Below are 17,783 nucleotides of genomic sequence, written 5' to 3'. Positions count from 1 at the left end.
CTAAACTCTTTCTCCCTGCTACAACATGTCAGGTGCATATGTATTGTCATCTTGTGTAGTCTAACATTGCATTTTCCATTATATGTATTTTCTATGCCTGTTTCATATTATTGCTGTAAATTTCCATGTACACCAGCAGGCGGCAGCAGTATGTAACAGGATCTTAGCCAGTTTAGTATAGCTAGACTGGAATAGTTCATTCCAATCTAGCTCCCCCCTCTTTGAGGAGGTGTGGAATGTTCCCACATCCTGCAATTGTATTGCAAGTGAGCCAGGATCCAGGAGTCCAGCCGTACCCAGGTAGGAGACACCGTTGACACAATACCCATTACACAGAGACATTGTCCCCCTCTGGCATTCCTCACCTGGTACGTGAGTTGTAACATCTTAAAGGGCCCTGCTACAGTACCTGCGCAAGCTGCAATTGGCGTCACAAACTAAAAACTATTAATATAGCGCCAGTGTGCATGTGTCCCAATCCGGCTTACTGCATATTTATGCGTCATCCACAGATATCCCCCATAAGTGCGTCATCCACAGATATCCCCCATAAGTGCGTCATCCACAGATATCCCCCATAAGTGCGTCATCCACAGATATCCCCCATAAGTGCGTCATCCACATTACATCCACATCTGCAGACAAGTTTAATAAAAGTAAAAAATGATAAAGATAAAATGAAATAATAATCAAGATCCAAATAAAAGAAAGTACATATAAAAGTATGTAAAAACACACTCTGGGCTCATGCCCACGAATCTAAGGGCGCCGTGCCTGTGCTGCCAAATAGCGGTCCGCAATGCACGGACACAGACCATGGGGCAGCTGCATGAGGATCGCGGACCCATTCACTTAAATGGGGTTCGCGATCCGCATCCGACTGCCGCACTGCAAAAAAGTAGCGCATGCTGAAGTGAATGAGTCCATGATGCGGGCTGCACACGGCTGTGTGCAGCCCGCATCATGGACCCATTCACTTCAATGGGTCCAGGATCTGGGATATGAGTGCTACAGTGTGCTTCCGTGGTGCTTCTGGCTGTGCCTCTGCACCGCAAAAAAGTAGTGGATGCGCTACTTTTTTGCGGTGCAGAGGCACAGCCAGAAGCACCACGGAAGCACTCTGTAGCACTCATATCCCGGATCCTGGACCCATTGAAGTGAATAAAATACAATTTCTACTGAATCTTTTCCCACAAAACTATATATCTGCTCAGCACCTCCCGCTCTATACCATGCTGCCTGCAGATTGCATTGTATTTATTATGGTGACAGGTTGCATTTAAATTTTCTTATCATAATGGAAAGGCTAGACAAAAACTATAAAATAAAGACAATCCTCTTAAAGAGGTTGTCCCAAGAAGAATATTCTACAGTTTATAAACCAGCTCCTGGATCTGAATACTTTTGTAATTGCAGGTAATTAAAAATTTTGTATAGTCACCGAGCTATTCAATAAAATATATCTGTTCAGCGCCACCTGCTGTTTGTTTTTCTTCTTATTTCTTATTTAGTGCAGCAGAAAAGACACTCCCCTTGAGCTGTCAGGTTGATATAAATCTAACAGAACAATCAATGGGGAGATCTCTGGATCCATGTGAGGTACAGGGCTGGTTCTCTTTTTGATAGAAAGTGATTGTCATCTACTATTCGATGTCTGATTTCCATATTTTTTTTGCAATCAGGTCTAATTCTGAAACATCTAACAGAGAATCTGAGGACAATCCTGGGGAGAGAACATCATGGCCGCCCCCCATACCTCTCAGCAAGCCTACATTGATAACTTTAACGCCAGGGATTACTTACAGACATCCTATGCTCCCGGAAAAGGAATCCTTTTTGGAGAATGGATCGAATTTGCAACACGAAATCTACATGAAACTTTCACCACAGGTAACTAATTCAGTCATTTCAATTCAGTTATGAGATTTATAATTTACTGCAGTCATTTTTCAGTTTGTCGAGTAAAAATGTGTTTTGCTTGTTCTTTTCTAAATGTACAGAGGTTTTCCAGGCCAAAGCATTTCTCATCTAGCTCCTGGACTGGTAGGTGATAAGTGTTATACGGTAGGGAGTCTGACCACTAGGAACCCCAATCACTGGAACAGGTGGTTCTTGTCCCTCAAATCCTCAAGTCAGTCAGCGGAGCCTATAAATGGAGCCTATGACCTTGATAAAAACAGATCAGCACAATGCTAGATGTGAGAGATTTGGACCTGTATCAACCAAAACACCAGTAATAAACCTACAGCTCGATGTCAGTAATAAACCTACAGGTGATTAATCACTATAGCTGTAAACTAATGAAATAGCATAAAACGTGTTAAAGAGGGCACTCTCTAGTGTGATTCTACTGGCAACGAGAAGAATGGTGGCTGCAAAAGATGGATTTAAGGCAGACACCACCATTCTTCTCCTTGCCAGGACAATCACACTAGAGAGTGCCCTCTTTAACACGTTTTATGCTATTTCATTCGTTTACAGCTATAGTGATTAATCACCTGTACCTTGCTGCTTTCCTTGCTTGCTCATTCCTATACCTGTTTTGACCCAGATTGACTACTTGGTCATTCCTTTTTACCTTTATTAAGTTGCTTATCCAGCGAATTACAGTAACCAACAAGAACTGAAGTCCTGGGGCCAATAGAATACCACGACACACAAGACTGCTGGTACAACTAGGGTTAAACCAGGGGGAAGGGGGGGGTAGATGACCGCCCCTATTTCTGGCCCATAACAACACCACCAATCCCTTTACAGAATGACACAGACACCGTTCTTCCTTTCAACACCTTTATTTGTTGGGTGGTAATCGGCCACAGCTGGTAATTTTAACGGCCACCATAAAACCTTTGAACCGTGCGATCTGCCAGCCGCTGGACTCCCAGCGGGCAGCTCCGCTCATTTCCTCCGATACCTCTCCGTTGTCTTGAACTTACGCCACCTGTGACTTAATATAACAACCGTAGTAATATCTCCATAAATTGGTTCCCAAGGAAACACCAAAACAATCAAACATCAACTATACCGCTGCAATCCAAAAGGGAGGGAGGGTGGGGCACCACGCTTCCGCTCAAAGAGGAAGGCGGGAACAGGGCTTAAGTAACCGCTAGCCCCCGCCTCCCCCATCTCCCGGGCAATTAACCCCTTCATATCCTCCTGAGACCCATAAAATCACTAGGGGACATAAACAACCGCCGCAGGGGCTAACAGGGAGGGAGAGGGGAAAAAGGGGGGGGGGTGGAAGGACCACCAGTCCCTGTCCACCCTCCCTATACAGTCAGGTGGCCACCAAACTGGCTGCTGTAGGTGAAGAGTGCAGTCCATTATAGTTCTGTCTGTAGGTATCATAGAACCAGGCATTGTCACGAGGGTGTCAAGAGCCACGTCTGACTCCGTTATACCCGGGGTCAGGAAGTCGCAGCGGGTGGTTGCACGCTCTATGTATAAAGATAGTGCTGTTTCTTAATGGTAGCTTTCTGGATTTGCCTTGTAACCCTTTTTGGCTCACTCAGGGATCCGTAGCTTCTTCTCCTCAGCTGTTTCTTGTCCAGCACTCCCAGCCTCCTTATATTCCCCTCTCCCACTTCTCTGGTTGCCAGATATAGAGCTTCCTGCCTGGACTTCTATACTGACCCACTGGAGCTGAGTAGCTGTTATCCCTGGTTGTTGTTCCAGAGCGCTACCCTCCGGATCCCTGTTGGACTTTTGTTGTCTGCAGTTGTCGTCCACCTGGGATTATATGTTTTGTCTGTATTGTCTGTCCTCTCCTTGGTGTTTTCCTTTAGTGTCAGTGGTGCGGACTAGTGATCCCACCGCCCTGTTCACTACGTAGGGCTCATTTTAGGGAAAGCCAGGGTTTAGGCACGTGATCGGTGTACGGGTGAGGAACCCGTCTAGGGACGTCAGGGCAGTCAGGTGCAAGCCTCAAGGTGAGTCAGGGGTCACCACCTTTCCCTCTCCCTTGGACAGGGCCTTCCCATTTCCCTCCCTTTGCGTGACGCCGGCCATGACAGGCATATTGTAGATCTAAACTGGGGCTCATAGCTCTCAGATTTGGTGCAGAAGATTAGAACCACTTCTTGTGTCCTCACCAATGATTCACTTTTGTATATACCTGTACAATTACTGTTAAGAAGACATGAAGCAGTGAGTGAAACAGGAAAATGAATACAGTGGACTCCTGAGATGGGACTTACCTTTTTAATTTAGGGCAGAACATTTTATTGACAAGTATTCTTTAATAAATGCATGTTTTAAAAAAAATCCAAAAAGAATCTAAGGCTGGGTTAAAGGCTTGTCCACCATTTTTATATTGATGGCCATTAATATCAAATTGTTGGGGCTCCAACATCTCTCATGCCTGTCAATTTGCCAATAGCTCCCAGTGTCAGGACCTCAAAGGTCTGTCCATTGTGCAGTGGAGCTGGTAACTGCAGCACTGCTCCCATCCACTTCAGTGATGGCAGCACTACACCTACCAGCGGGGGGGGGTCAGACTCCCGCTGATATGGTGGGCAATGCCTTTAGGGCAACGTACATTTCCACTTGAGTACATGCTGAGGCTTGGAAACCAACTAATTGACCTGCACGATTCCTTCCTTGTTCCCAAGATAATGTAAGCAGCAAGAAATGTTCCAACATCTCCCTTTATTTTTCTAGGTAGCAGACGAGGTACAACCAACATCAGCAGTGTGCCTCAAACTCAGTGTCGTCAGTACCTTGTGAGATGAGCTGGAACATGTACAAAACGCACTCTGCTTTATATAAATACACTGCTCAAAAAAATAAAGGGAACACAAAAATAACACATCCTAGATCTGAATTAATTAAATATTCTTCTGAAATACTTTGTTCTTTACATAGTTGAATGTGCTGACAACAAAATCACACAAAAATAAAAAAAATGGAAATCAAATTTTTCAACCCATGGAGGTCTGGATTTGGAGTCACACTCAAAATTAAAGTGGAAAAACACACTACAGGCTGATCCAACTTTGATGTAATGTCCTTAAAACAAGTCAAAATGAGGCTCAATAGTTTGTGTGGCCTCCACGTGCCTGTATGACCTCCCTACAACGCCTGTGCATGCTCCTGATGAGGTGGCGGACGGTCTCCTGAGGGATCTCCTCCCAGACCTGGACTAAAGCATCTGCCAACTCCTGGACAGTCTGTGGTGCAACGTCTGTGGATAGAGCGAGACATGATGTCCCAGATGTGCTCAATTGGATTCAGGTCTGGGGAACGGGCGGGCCAGTCCATAGCATCAATGCCTTTGTCTTGCAGGAACTGCTGACACACTCCAGCCACATGAGGTCTAGGAGGAACCCAGGGCCAACCGGACCAGCATATGGTCTCACAAGGGGTCTGAGGATCTCATCTCGGTACCTAATGGCAGTCAGGCTACCTCTGGCGAGCACATGGAGGGCTGTACGGCCCTCCAAAGAAATGCCACCCCACACCATTACTGACCCAATGCCAAACCGGTCATGCTGGAGGATGTTGCAGGCAGCAGAACATTCTCCACGGCGTCTCAAGACTCTGTCACGTCTGTCACATGTGCTCAGTGTGAACCTGCTTTCATCTGTGAAGAGCACAGGGCGCCAGTGGCGAATTTGCCAATCTTGGTGTTCTCTGGAAAATGCCAAACGTCCTGCACGGTGTTGGGCTGTAAGCACAACCCCTACCTGTGGACGTTGGGCCCTCATATCACCCTCATGGAGTCTGTTTCTGACTGTTTGAGCAGACACATGCACATTTGTGGCCTGCTGGAGGTCATTTTGCAGGGCTCTGGCAGTGCTCCTCCTGTTTCTCCTTGCACAAAGGCGGAGGTAGCGGTCCTGCTGCTGGGTTGTTGCCCTCCTACGGCCTCCTTCACGTCTCCTGATGTACTGGCCTGTCTCCTGGTAGCGCCTCCATGCTCTGGACACTACGCTGACAGACACAGCAAACCTTCTTGCCACAGCTCGCATTGATGTGCCATCCTGTATAAGCTGCACTACCTGAGCCACTTGTGTGGGTTGTAGACTCGGTCTCATGCTACCACTAGATGGAAAGCACCACCAGCATTCAAAAGTGACCAAAACATCAGCCAGGAAGCATAGGAACTGAGAAGTGGTCTGTGGTCACCACCTGCAGAACCACTCCTTTATTGGGGGTGTCTTGCTAATTGCCTATAATTTCCACCTGTTGTCTATCCCATTTGCACAACAGCATGTGAAATTGATTGTCACTCAGTGTTGCTTCTTAAGTGGACAGTTTGATTTCACAGAAGTGTAATTGACTTGGAGTTACATTGTGTTGTTTAAGTGTTCCCTTTATTTTTTTGAGCAGTGTATATCACTCATTAAACACCATAGATACATGAGGGGTGAGGCCACACTTGTTAGTCTACCTCTTACAACATCAGTATGGTTCTCTGAACACCGCTCACAGACTTTGAATTATGAGAAAATCGAGAGGCTGATATGTCTTCTTACTGCATCTATGGTCTTTAATGAGAAAACTATATAAAACATAGATTTAAATGCAATAAGCAATTCATGGGTATTTTATATGGACATTATCTGAGGATTTGTGTGGAGCAGAGTCATTGCTTCTTAGATCTATTTAGTCTCCATCCCACATACCCATGTGATAAGCAGAATTTGCAGTGCATATACACTCACCTAAAGAATTAATAGGAACACCTGTTCTATTTCTCATTAATGCTATTATCTAGTCAACCAATCACATGGCAGTTGCTTCAATGCATTTAGGGGGGTGGTCCTGGTCAAGACAATCTCCTGAACTCCAAACTGAATGTCAGAATGGGAAAGAAAGGTGATTTAAGCAATTTTGAGCGTGGCATGGTTGTTGGTGCCAGACGGGCTGGTCTGAGTATTTCACAATCTGCTCAGTTACTGGGATTTTCACGCACAACCATTTCTAGGGTTTACAAAGAATGGTGTGAAAGGGGAAAAACATCCAGTATGCGGCAGTCCTGTGGGCAAAAATGCCTTGTGGATGCTAGAGGTCAGAGGAGAATGGGCCGACTGATTCAAGCTGATAGAAGAGCAACGTTGACTGAAATAACCACTCGTTACAACCGAGGTATGCAGCAAAGCATTTGTGAAGCCACAACACGCACAACCTTGAGGCAGATGGGCTACAACAGCAGAAGACCCCACCGGGTACCACTCATCTACACTACAAATAGGAAAAAGAGGCTACAATTTGCACGAGCTCACCAAAATTGGACTGTTGAAGACTGGAAAAATGTTGCCTGGTCTGATGAGTCTCGATTTCTGTTGAGACATTCAAATGGTAGAGTCCGAATTTGGTGTAAACAGAATGAGAACATGTATCCATCCTCTGATGGCTACTTCCAGCAGGATAATGCACCATGTCAGAAAGCTTGAATCATTTCAAATTGGTTTCTTGAACATGACAATGAGTTCACTGTACTAAAATGGCCCCCACAGTCACCATATCTCAACCCAATAGAGCATCTTTGGGATGTGGTGGAACGGGAGCTTCGTGCCCTGGATGTGCATCCCTCAAATCTCCATCAACTGCAAGATGCTATCCTATCAATATGGGCCAACATTTCTAAAGAATGCTATCAGCACCTTGTTGAATCAATGCCACGTAGAATTAAGGCAGTTCTGAAGGCAAAGGGGCTGCTATGAGACTACTGGGGGCTGCTATGAGGCTACTGGGGACTGCTATGAGGCTACTGGGGGCTGCTATGAGGCTACTGGGGGCTGCTATAAGGCGACTTGTGGCTGCTATGAGGCTACTGGGGGCTGCTATAAGGCTACTGGGGGCTGCTATAAGGCTACTGGGGGCTGCTAAAGGGCTACTGGGGGCTGCTATGAGGTTAATGGGGGCTGCTATGAGGTTAATGGGGGCTGCTATGAGGCCATTGGGGGCTGCTATTAGGCTACTGGGGGCTGCTATAAGGCTAATGGGGGCTGCTATAAGGCTAATGGGGGATACTATGAGGCTACTTGGAGCGGGATTGCATGCTAGGGTGTGGGAAGGCGGGATCCAGGGGGCCCAAGTAAATTCTTGGCAATAAGTTGTGTGGGTGCTTACCCGTCTAATATCATGCAAGGTGCTCTAGGTCTATCTGGCTCACCCAGCCAGTGACAGGGTTACGTAAAGATAAGTTAAGAGTTTAGACTGGCACACTAATATCTGGGATTCAGTGAAAAGCAAAAGAACAAGGAGTGGAGATAATTGTATAAAATCTAATTTATTGGTCTAAAAAATTGATATAAAAAATTGATATAAAAAATTGGTACAGTATTCCAGACTGGAGCATATATAAAGAAATAGGAAAAAAAAAATAATGGTGAATAGTACAGTAGTCCGGATGAAACTTCTGTTTATTTTTCCATATTTCTTTATATATGCTCCAGTCCGGAATACTGTAGCAATTTTTTATATCAATTTTTTATATCAATTTTTTAGACCAATAAATTTGATTTTATACAATTATCTCCGCTCCTTGCTCTTTTGCTTTTCACTGAATCACAGATATTAGTGTGCCAAGTAATTTCTTGCCCAGGGTCCAATCAATATTAAAGACGGCCCTGGCCATAGGGGGTGCAGAGGTAGCAGTCGATACCGGGCCTAGGAGCATAAGAGGGCCCAAAGACTCTTGTGCCACATAAGAAAAAACTGGTATTCTAGAAAGTGCATGCTGGTGACGGTCAAGTTACACCTCTGGCTGGAGGGAAGGGGATAGGTCAAGAATTTGTCATGGGGAAGGGGAGGGGGGATTGCTTTTTTAACTTTTGCCTCAGGCAGCACGAAGGTTATGTGTTTCCCTGCCCCTGGCCACAAAGCACTGAGGGAAGGGGGGGCCCAAGCTGGACTCTTACCCAGGGCCCTGTTGGCATCCATGGCATACCTTCAGTGGAGGCAGATAACATGACAGCTATGAGGCCTGTTGTAGAAGGGGGCTCAGCACAGAACTACTTCCCAACAGTCATATGTTTTTTTCACCACTGTAACCACCACTAGGGTGAACTCCTTGCACTGAGATTTCTCATGGCTCCAATTTTCCACAGATTATTTTTTTTACCATGCTCTGTATAACACGCTGAACGTGATGGAAGGATGTCAGCCTTACATACTATGGGGGTCATTTACTATACTGAAATAAGCCTAATAGACATAGGAAGACAATTTCCTCAGGGCTCCGCTAGCTGAGGGGAATAAAAACAAAGAACAATTCATAAACTCTATCATAAAAAAAAAATAAACTGTTCTATTTGATGTGTGCTCGAGCAGGGGGGTTTCTAGGGTCTCAAAAGATCTGGGGCCCAACCCCAATGCATATGTTGATGCCTCCCCCCCTTCCTGCCCGCACTAGCACTAAAGATATTTTAACTGCTTTAGGGCTCTTTCACACTTGCGTTCTTTTCTTCCGGCATAGAGTTCCGTCATCGGGGCTCTATGCCGGAAGAATCCTGATTAGGATTATCCTAATGCATTCTGAATGGAGAGAAATCCGTTCAGGATGCATCAGGATGTCTTCAGTTCCGGAACGGAACGTTTTTTGGCCGGAGAAAATACCGCAGCATGCTGCGCTTTGTGCTCCGGTCAAAAATCCTGAACACTTGCCGCAAGGCCGGATCCGGAATTAATGCCCATTGAAAAGCATTGATCCGGATCCGGCCTTAAGATAAACGTTGTTTCGGCGCATTGCCGGACCCGACGTTTAGCTTTTTCAGAGTGGTTACTATGGCTGCCGGGACGCTAAAGTCCTGGGAGCCATGGTAAAGTGTAGTGGGGAGCGGGGGAGCAGTATACTTACCGTCCGTGCGGCTCCCGGGGTGCTCCAGAGTGACGTCAGAGCGCCCCATGCGCATGGATGACGTGATCCATGTGATCACGTGATCCATGCGCATGGGGCGCTCTGACGTCATTCTGGAGTGCCCGGGGAGCCGCACGGACTGTAAGTATACTGCTCCCCTGTTCCCCCCTACTACTATGGCAGCCAGGACTTTAATAGCGTCCTGGGTGCCATAGTAACACTGAACGCATTTTGAAGACGGATCCGTCTTCAAATGCTTTCAGTTCACTTGCGTTGTTACGGATCCGGCGGGCACCTCCGGCAAATGGAGTGCACGACGGATCCGGACAACGCAAGTGTGAAAGAGCCCTTACTTGCTGCATTGACACTACATACAGGAATATACAGCAGCACATATCTCTTACATCCAGTGCCTCCCAGGTGACGTCTCCTCTGATGTCGATCTTCTCTGTCATCATCTTCTCCAATCGGCTCAGACAACTTCTTTTAGCCATGCCCCGTCAGGCAAACATCTTAGCTTCCTCACTTTTCTATCATCATCCCCCAACCTGGAGTCCCAACTGAGTTGTCCTGCTGCTCGCTGTGCTCAGCAATGTCCCCAAATACTATCCTGAAAAATAATAGTGCCATACAGATAGTCCCACCCACCCATAGTAACAGTGCTCCTCAAATTCCCACCAATAGTAATTCCCTTTCAGAATGCCCTTCATTAGTAACACTGCCCCCTACAGTGCCTCCAACAGTGATAATGCTCCATAAGAGTGCCTCCATTCGTAGAAGAGTCCTCCAGTATTAACATTTTTCCCACAGAGCCCGCAGTAGAAATAAGGCCCCATATTGTGCCCACCCTGGTAATAAAGCTCCCTATACCCCCCTCAGTAGTAACCAGGCCCCCTATAGTGCCCTCTGTAGAAATAAGGCCCACCCTCTTATAGAGCCCTCTTTAGTAATCAGGACCCCTATAATGTCCCCTGTATTTATAATGCTCTCTGTAGTAGCAGCAGTATTTAAAGCCGCAGTATTTATAATTTCTATCAGACATTGGGATCATATCCTAGTGATATGCCCCTAATATTGAGATGGGAATAACCCTTTATTTACTGTATGGGAGAATAAGCACAACTACTGTGTGGGGGCACTGAGGGTCATAACTACTGTGTGGGAGCACGGAGGGAGCATTACTTCTGAATGGGGGCACTATGGGGCTAGGAGGGATTAGGAGTATGCAGATGCTCACTGGGTGGAGTTAGCCGTGTGGCTTATTGTAACAAAAGTGCCATTGTCCCTCCTTGGGTTTTTCAAAAGTTGGGAGGTATGCTTCAGTGAGCTCCTCTCCGTGTCCTGTACAGTGTGAGAGGCTATGTGTCCCCTCGCTAAGTTCCTGTCAGTGTCCTATAGATTGTGAGAGGCTCTTATTAATATTCTCCTAGTGTTCTGTACAATGTGAGGGTCTGAATGTCCCGGTAGTAAGAGCCTGTCAGTGTCCTGCACAGTGAGGAGAGGATGAGCGTCCCCTCCCTGAGATCCTAAGGATAGGTCATCAATACCTTTGCATTGCACAACCCCTTTAAGTGAGTACACTAGCTGTATCATTTTCATTGCCAAGAAAAGCAGAGATGGTGATCATATTTGTTTAAGTGAGCCAAACAGACATTTAGTGAAAAGATATGAGCTGAAGTATGGTATACCATGATCCCAGCAGATACTATAATGGGAGTAACTGTGTGGTGTTAGGCCAGTATCACACTGGCCGAGGGTCGCCCAGATCATCACTAACAAGCGTTCGTATGAACGCTCGTTATTGGTGATCTGCCTGGGTAAAAGTGCCACTGAATACCTGATGAACGAGCCAATGCTTGTTCATCGGGCAATTACAACTTTTATGCCTGCTAAAAAATCATCATTCGCAGGAGAAGATGACACTGTATAACCACGCTCTGCTGCCACCAAATAACGATTCTGCATGGGGAAAAGCAATTGCATTAGGGATTGTTCCTCCCCATACTGTGGAAGAGATCGCTGCATGCAGATTCCTAACAATCGGAAGGCTCATCTGCCAGGCTAATATAGCCTTAATGTCATAACATCAAAACAACCAGAAAATGGTCTTTGTGCCAAGTGAAGCAACTACTAAATGAAGTTTTCAGGTCTGACTGTTCAGACTATACCTTGTGACAACTTTACTTGAAAAACCATTCCAGCAATGAATCCCACTAACCAGAATATAGCAGCGTATAGCATACCCCAAAAAGTTTATCAAAGAATCCAGTAGGCATCTAACACCCTTAATAACACCAAGGGGATTATTTAAATAGATCTAGATTCCTTTAGGGCTCAGCCTCTGCAGAATTCTAAGCCAGCATAGAAGTAGAAGTCTTTAAGAATACAGATGTAATAATCTCTAACTTGACACATGTAATGTACTTTGTTGATAACATGAAAATGTTTCTGGTTGGTTTTGGTATAAACACTGTGATTTTTCATGGTGAAGTCCATAAGCAACTAACATTGACATGCTTGGTCATCCAATACCACAGAAACCCAGCGTTGAAGTTGGGATATCTAGGTCTCATACTGTAGCTAGTATTATACCTAGAGTTTACTTGTGACTAAGGATGAGCGAATCGACTTCGGATGAAACATCCGAAGTCGATTCGCATAAAACTTTGTTCTACTACTATACGGAGCAGGAGCTCCGTACAGTATTAGAATGTATTGGCTCCGATGAGCCGAAGTTATTGCTTCTCGAAGTCTCAAGAGACTTCGCACAGTAACTTCATAAATTAATTTGTACTGTAAAAAAACATTTCCCAAACTCTGGTTCAGTTCCAAGGTACCATTTGGAAAGTAAGCAGCCTGAGCCCTAGGTCATAACATAGAAACATAGAAACATAGAATGTGTCGGCAGATAAGAACCATTTGGCCCATCTAGTCTGCCCAATATACTGAATACTATGGATAGCCCCCGGCCCTATCTTATATGAAGGATGGCCTTATGCCTATCCCATGCATGCTTAAACCCCTTCACTGTATTTGCAGCTACCACTTCTGCAGGAAGGCTATTCCATGCATCCACTACTCTCTCAGTAAAGTAATACTTCCTTATATTACTTTTAAACCTTTGCCCCTCTAATTTAAAACTGTGTCCTCTTGTGGTAGTTTTTCTTCTTTTAAATATGCTCTCTTCCTTTACCGAGTTGATTCCCTTTATGTATTTAAAAGTTTCTATCATATCCCCTCTGTCTCTTCTTTCTTCCAAGCTATACATATTAAGGTCCTTTAACCTTTCCTGGTAAGTTTTATCCTGCAATCCATGTACTAGTTTAGTAGCTCTTCTCTGAACTCTCTCTAGAGTATCTATATCCTTCTGGAGATATGGCCTCCAGTACTGCGCACAATACTCCAAGTGAGGTCTCACCAGTGTTCTGTACAGCGGCATAAGCACTTCACTCTTTCTACTGCTTATACCTCTCCCTATACATCCAAGCATTCTGCTGGCATTTCGTGCTGCTCTATTACATTGTCTTCCCACCTTTAAGTCTTCTGAAATAATTACTCCTAAATCCCTTTCCTCAGATACTGAGGTCAGGACTGTGTCAAATATTCTATATTCTGCCCTTGGGTTTTTACGCCCCAGGTGCATTATCTTGCACTTATCCACATTAAATTTCAGTTTCCAGAGTTCTGACCATTCTTCTAGTTTTCCTAAATCCTTTTCCATTTGGCGTTTCCCTCCAGGAACATCAACCCTGTTACATATCTTTGTGTCATCAGCAAAAAGACAAACCTTACCAGCGAGGCCTTTTGCAATATCACTTATGAAGATATTAAACAAAATCGGTCCCAGTACAGATCCCTGTGGAACCCCACTGGTAATATTACCTTGTTTTGAATGGTAATGAGATAAAGCAGTCACTTTTGTTTTTTGATGACTCTGCTGGTGGGGGTTCCGTGGGCCATCCACCTAGCCCTGTCCCAGAAGTGGAAGAGATTGAGTGCACTGATGCATTAATGCCCAACCACTTATGTTTGAGGATGAGGATGTTGGAAGAGCACCGCAGCACATCTCTGATGATGATGACGAAACACAGGTGTCAACTGCTGGGTCTTTCTGCAGTGTGCAGACCGGCAATGAGGGCAGGGGTGAGGAGTGAGTGGAAGATGATGTGGAGGATGATGAGGTCCTAGATCCCACATGGAATCAAGGTAATTAGAGTGATGTGTGCAGTTCAGAGGAAGATTAGGTGGTCCCGCAGCACCAGCACAAGAGGGAGCAGGGTGCAAAACCACAGTGGCTGACCCCTAGCCAGTACGCCTGCTACTGCCCATCGCTCCGAGGGACAGAGCACACCAAAGCCAGCTCCATGGAGTTCCCTGGTGTGGCAGTTCTTTAGGCAATGTGCTGACGACAAGACACGGGTGGTTTGCATGCTGTGCAGTCAGAGCCTGAAGCAAGGCATAAATGTTCTAAACCTGAGCACCACCTGTATGACCAGGCATCTAAATGCAAAGCACAAGCTACAGTGGAGTAGACACCTGAAAGCCCACAAAAGATCTGAGGCTCCTCCTGCTCCCTCCTCTGCTGCTCTCTTGGCCTCTTCCTCCACCTCTGGAGTGACAGGGCCACCTGGCACCCCGCAAAGAGAGAATCTGACAGCACCACCACCACCAGCAGTGTCACCGAGCAGCTCCACACTGTCCTATGGAAGCGGTCAGCTGTCCATCCCCCAAACACTGGAGAGAAAGAGAAAAACCACTTTAAAACATGAAACCAAACTCGGCTTCAGTTCCGAGGTACTGTCCACAGCCAACGAGGACAAGCTCGCATTCATTAAAATGAACTAAGCATGGATCCCACACAGGACTTGTCCATACCTTCGGCAGAGTAGAGAATTATACTGGCCACACCCAACCGTTGTTATACTCCAGCATAGTTTGTTCTGCCATTTGCCAATGTTTTGGGGCCTCCCCGAATAAAATAAAAATATATAATATAAAAACATAATAAACATAACACAAAAACAGTGTTGGCTACCTCCTCCCCCGCCTCTTCCTCCTACACCACCACGTCCACCTCCTTCTTTACTCGGATCTCCACCTCCTGGTTCAAGATTATTATTTCTTATATTGGCAGAGTAGAGAATATGCCGTCCACACCCAAAAATGGCTATAGGTCAAACACAGAATTAACAGACAAATAAAAAAATAATTCCTCCTCCACAACTTCCACCTACACCGCCACATCCACTGCCTCCTCAACTTCCTACTCCACATGGACCTCCGCCTCCTGGTTCAAGATTATTTTTATTTTTATGTATTCTATGTTATTTTAAGTCATTTCCCTATCCACATTTGCTTGCAGGGCAATTGTACGGCTCTTACCCCCATTTTGGGTCCTTTTGCAGCCCTCCTTTAAATCAGATGTTTCTTTATTAACAGATTTCAGTCATATTTTATCACATTAACATGATACTTTTGTAGACCGCAGATGTATACATTATCTGTCATATATAATATATAGTATATACATTATATTACACATATCTACATAAGACATGGCATAAATCCACATAGAAACTCAGGTATCAAAAATGTTTTCAATGTGAGTACAACTATCCATCCTAAACAAATAAACCCATATCCCCCTCCCCCCTCCCCCCCCCCCCAATCCCTTTAAGGCAGGACACATTTATAACACCCTCCTTTATCATCCCTCCCGGGGTGTCGGCACCACAATACTCCTAAATAAACCATCCACCATCATCTAATTCCAATCAGCGATACTTCATATACCATCACAGTCCATCATCAATCTTCCCATACAGCCATATTCCAATTCCAGGTAACCCACTCATCATCAAGCTTCTATATATACACCACACACCTGCAACCATCCAATATTCTATATATCATCCATCCTCACTGTATTCACCTTGTTATAGAAAAAGTCCTTGTAAGTGCCAGCCAGGAGCTACAGCACCCAGAATTATCAATCCAGCTGCCTCAGATTGCTTCGAATTTGGACAGACACTTCCTTTTTTGATATACTCCTCTTTCTAGGCGAATCACAATATTTAATCTAGCAATATATTCTGATATATCAGGAGGTATAGGCTGGATCCACTTTGCTGCCAATGTTTTCCTAGCTTGATATAGCATTCTTCCTATCCCAGTAATTATAACAGACTGTAAATTATTTTCTGGTAACAAGCCTAATACACACAATTTGGGATCCAACTTAAAATTAGCACTATATACCTTGTTCACCAGATGTAATATTGCTTTCCAATAAGATGTCAGTGATGAGCATGATCACATCATGTGCAATAGGTCAGCTTCATCACTTCCACACTTCGGACAGGCCGGACTATCTCTGTAGCCTATTTTATGCAAAATTCTGACTTTTTTATATGCATTTTATAGCACCAAAGTTCAGGTCCCCATTGACTTCAATAGGGTTTGGGTGCAGGGTCAAGTTTGGTCGAACCTGAGCATACACGGGTCCGCTCATACACAGTCTTAAAGGGAACCTGTCATCAACATTATGCTGCCCACATAACGGCAGTATAAAGTAGAGACAGGTGAGTTGATTTCAGCGGTCTGTCATTTAAAAGTTAAAAGTAAGTGGTGAGAACCAACATCACAATCATTGCAGATTGGGCCTGGAAAAGAGTCATGGCTACTCATAAAGTCCTGCTCTCCCTGGCCACCTGCTGATGACTGACAGTCTTATACCGAGTTTTCTCTCTAGGAGAGAACTGTTAATCATTGATGGGTAACAGTGCAGAAGCAACCACTTGCTTTTAGCTCATGAGTGACACACCGCTGAAATCAGCATTTCTGTCACTATTTTATGCTGCCCTCAGTGAGGTCAGCTCAAAGTTGATGACAGGTTCCCTTTAAGGTTGCTTCCATGCCACCCTGCACCTATGTAGGAATGGTTTGTGACAGTAATTTGTGACACCTAATAATATACCTTACTAACCTGATATTTAAATGTTATCTTTCAAGGTGGCGTAAGAGGAGATACTCTGCTTGATTTTGGCACCGGAGCCTCCATTTATCACCTCCTCACAGCCTGTGAAGTGTTTGATAAAATCATTGTTTCAGATTTACTCGAGCAAAACCGCGCTGAATTTCAAAAATGGCTGAACAAGGATCCAGATGCTTTTGACTGGACTCCCATCATCAAACGTGTATGTGAGCTGGAGGGAAACAGGTACTGATGTGTTTCTCAAGTTTACACCAAGTTAGGCTACTTTCACACTTGCATTGTTAATTCCAGTATTGAGATACGGCAAAGGATCTCAATACCTGAATTAAACTGATTAATTTTGATTTTGCACATCAGGATGAATCCGTTCCGTTAGGATGCGGTTGTGTGAAATCAAAACGGAAAAAAACAGATTCATCTTTAAATACATTGAAAGTCAATTGGTGACGGATATGTTTATTTTTAGGCTCCTAAAAAAACGGATCCATTACTATTGACTTACATTGTTTTCAGTGCTGGATCCACAGCATGCAGCATTTTTCTGTCCGGTCACAAAACGGAATGCTGCCAGAACTAAAGACTTCCTGATGCACCCTGAACGGATTCTCTTTCCATTCCTCATGCATTCCATTGAGAATGCATGAGGAATGCATGAGGAAACGTTTTTTCCGGTACTGAGATCTTCTGCCGGATCTCAGTACCGGAAAACAACAACGTAAGTGCGAAAGTAGCCTTAATAGATTTAAAGGGGTGATCCCATGACTAATGTAAAAAAATGAAAATCAGACATCATATAGTAGACTAGCAGACACAAAGTAAATACTAATGCTTTGTATGGTTTTAAATATCACATAAGGCTTTTCTTGCTCCATAACATCCCGCCCCCTTAACAGGGACCTCTACAGCACCCCGCCTCTTAACACTGACCTCCATAGTGGACCATCCCCTTAAGGCCTCATGCACCGAACCATGCCGTTTTTTGCG

General features: G+C 44.9%; 1 protein-coding gene across 2 annotated transcripts in view; it reads left to right on the top strand.

Annotated features, from left to right (window-relative positions):
* The first annotated feature begins 1,557 nt into the window (after window positions 1-1,557).
* LOC120986840 (nicotinamide N-methyltransferase-like) overlaps window positions 1,558-17,783 on the top strand; it is a 30,486-nt gene continuing 14,260 nt past the window's right edge. Inside the window, exons 1-3 of one of the 2 annotated variants that reach the window (XM_040415546.1) lie at window positions 1,558-1,599; window positions 1,683-1,890; window positions 16,916-17,024. In XM_040415546.1, the coding sequence (XP_040271480.1) occupies window positions 1,740-1,890; window positions 16,916-17,024 (260 nt within the window). In that variant the 5' untranslated portion in view covers window positions 1,558-1,599; window positions 1,683-1,739. Of the gene's footprint in view, window positions 1,600-1,682; window positions 1,891-16,816; window positions 17,025-17,783 lie in introns of both variants that reach the window. The other variant, XM_040415545.1, reaches the window with a different exon arrangement.

This window comes from Bufo bufo, chromosome 1 (genome assembly GCF_905171765.1).
Source record: "Bufo bufo chromosome 1, aBufBuf1.1, whole genome shotgun sequence".
NCBI classification, from domain to species: Eukaryota; Metazoa; Chordata; class Amphibia; order Anura; family Bufonidae; genus Bufo; species Bufo bufo.
This window is presented reverse-complemented; position numbering and strand designations above follow the sequence as displayed.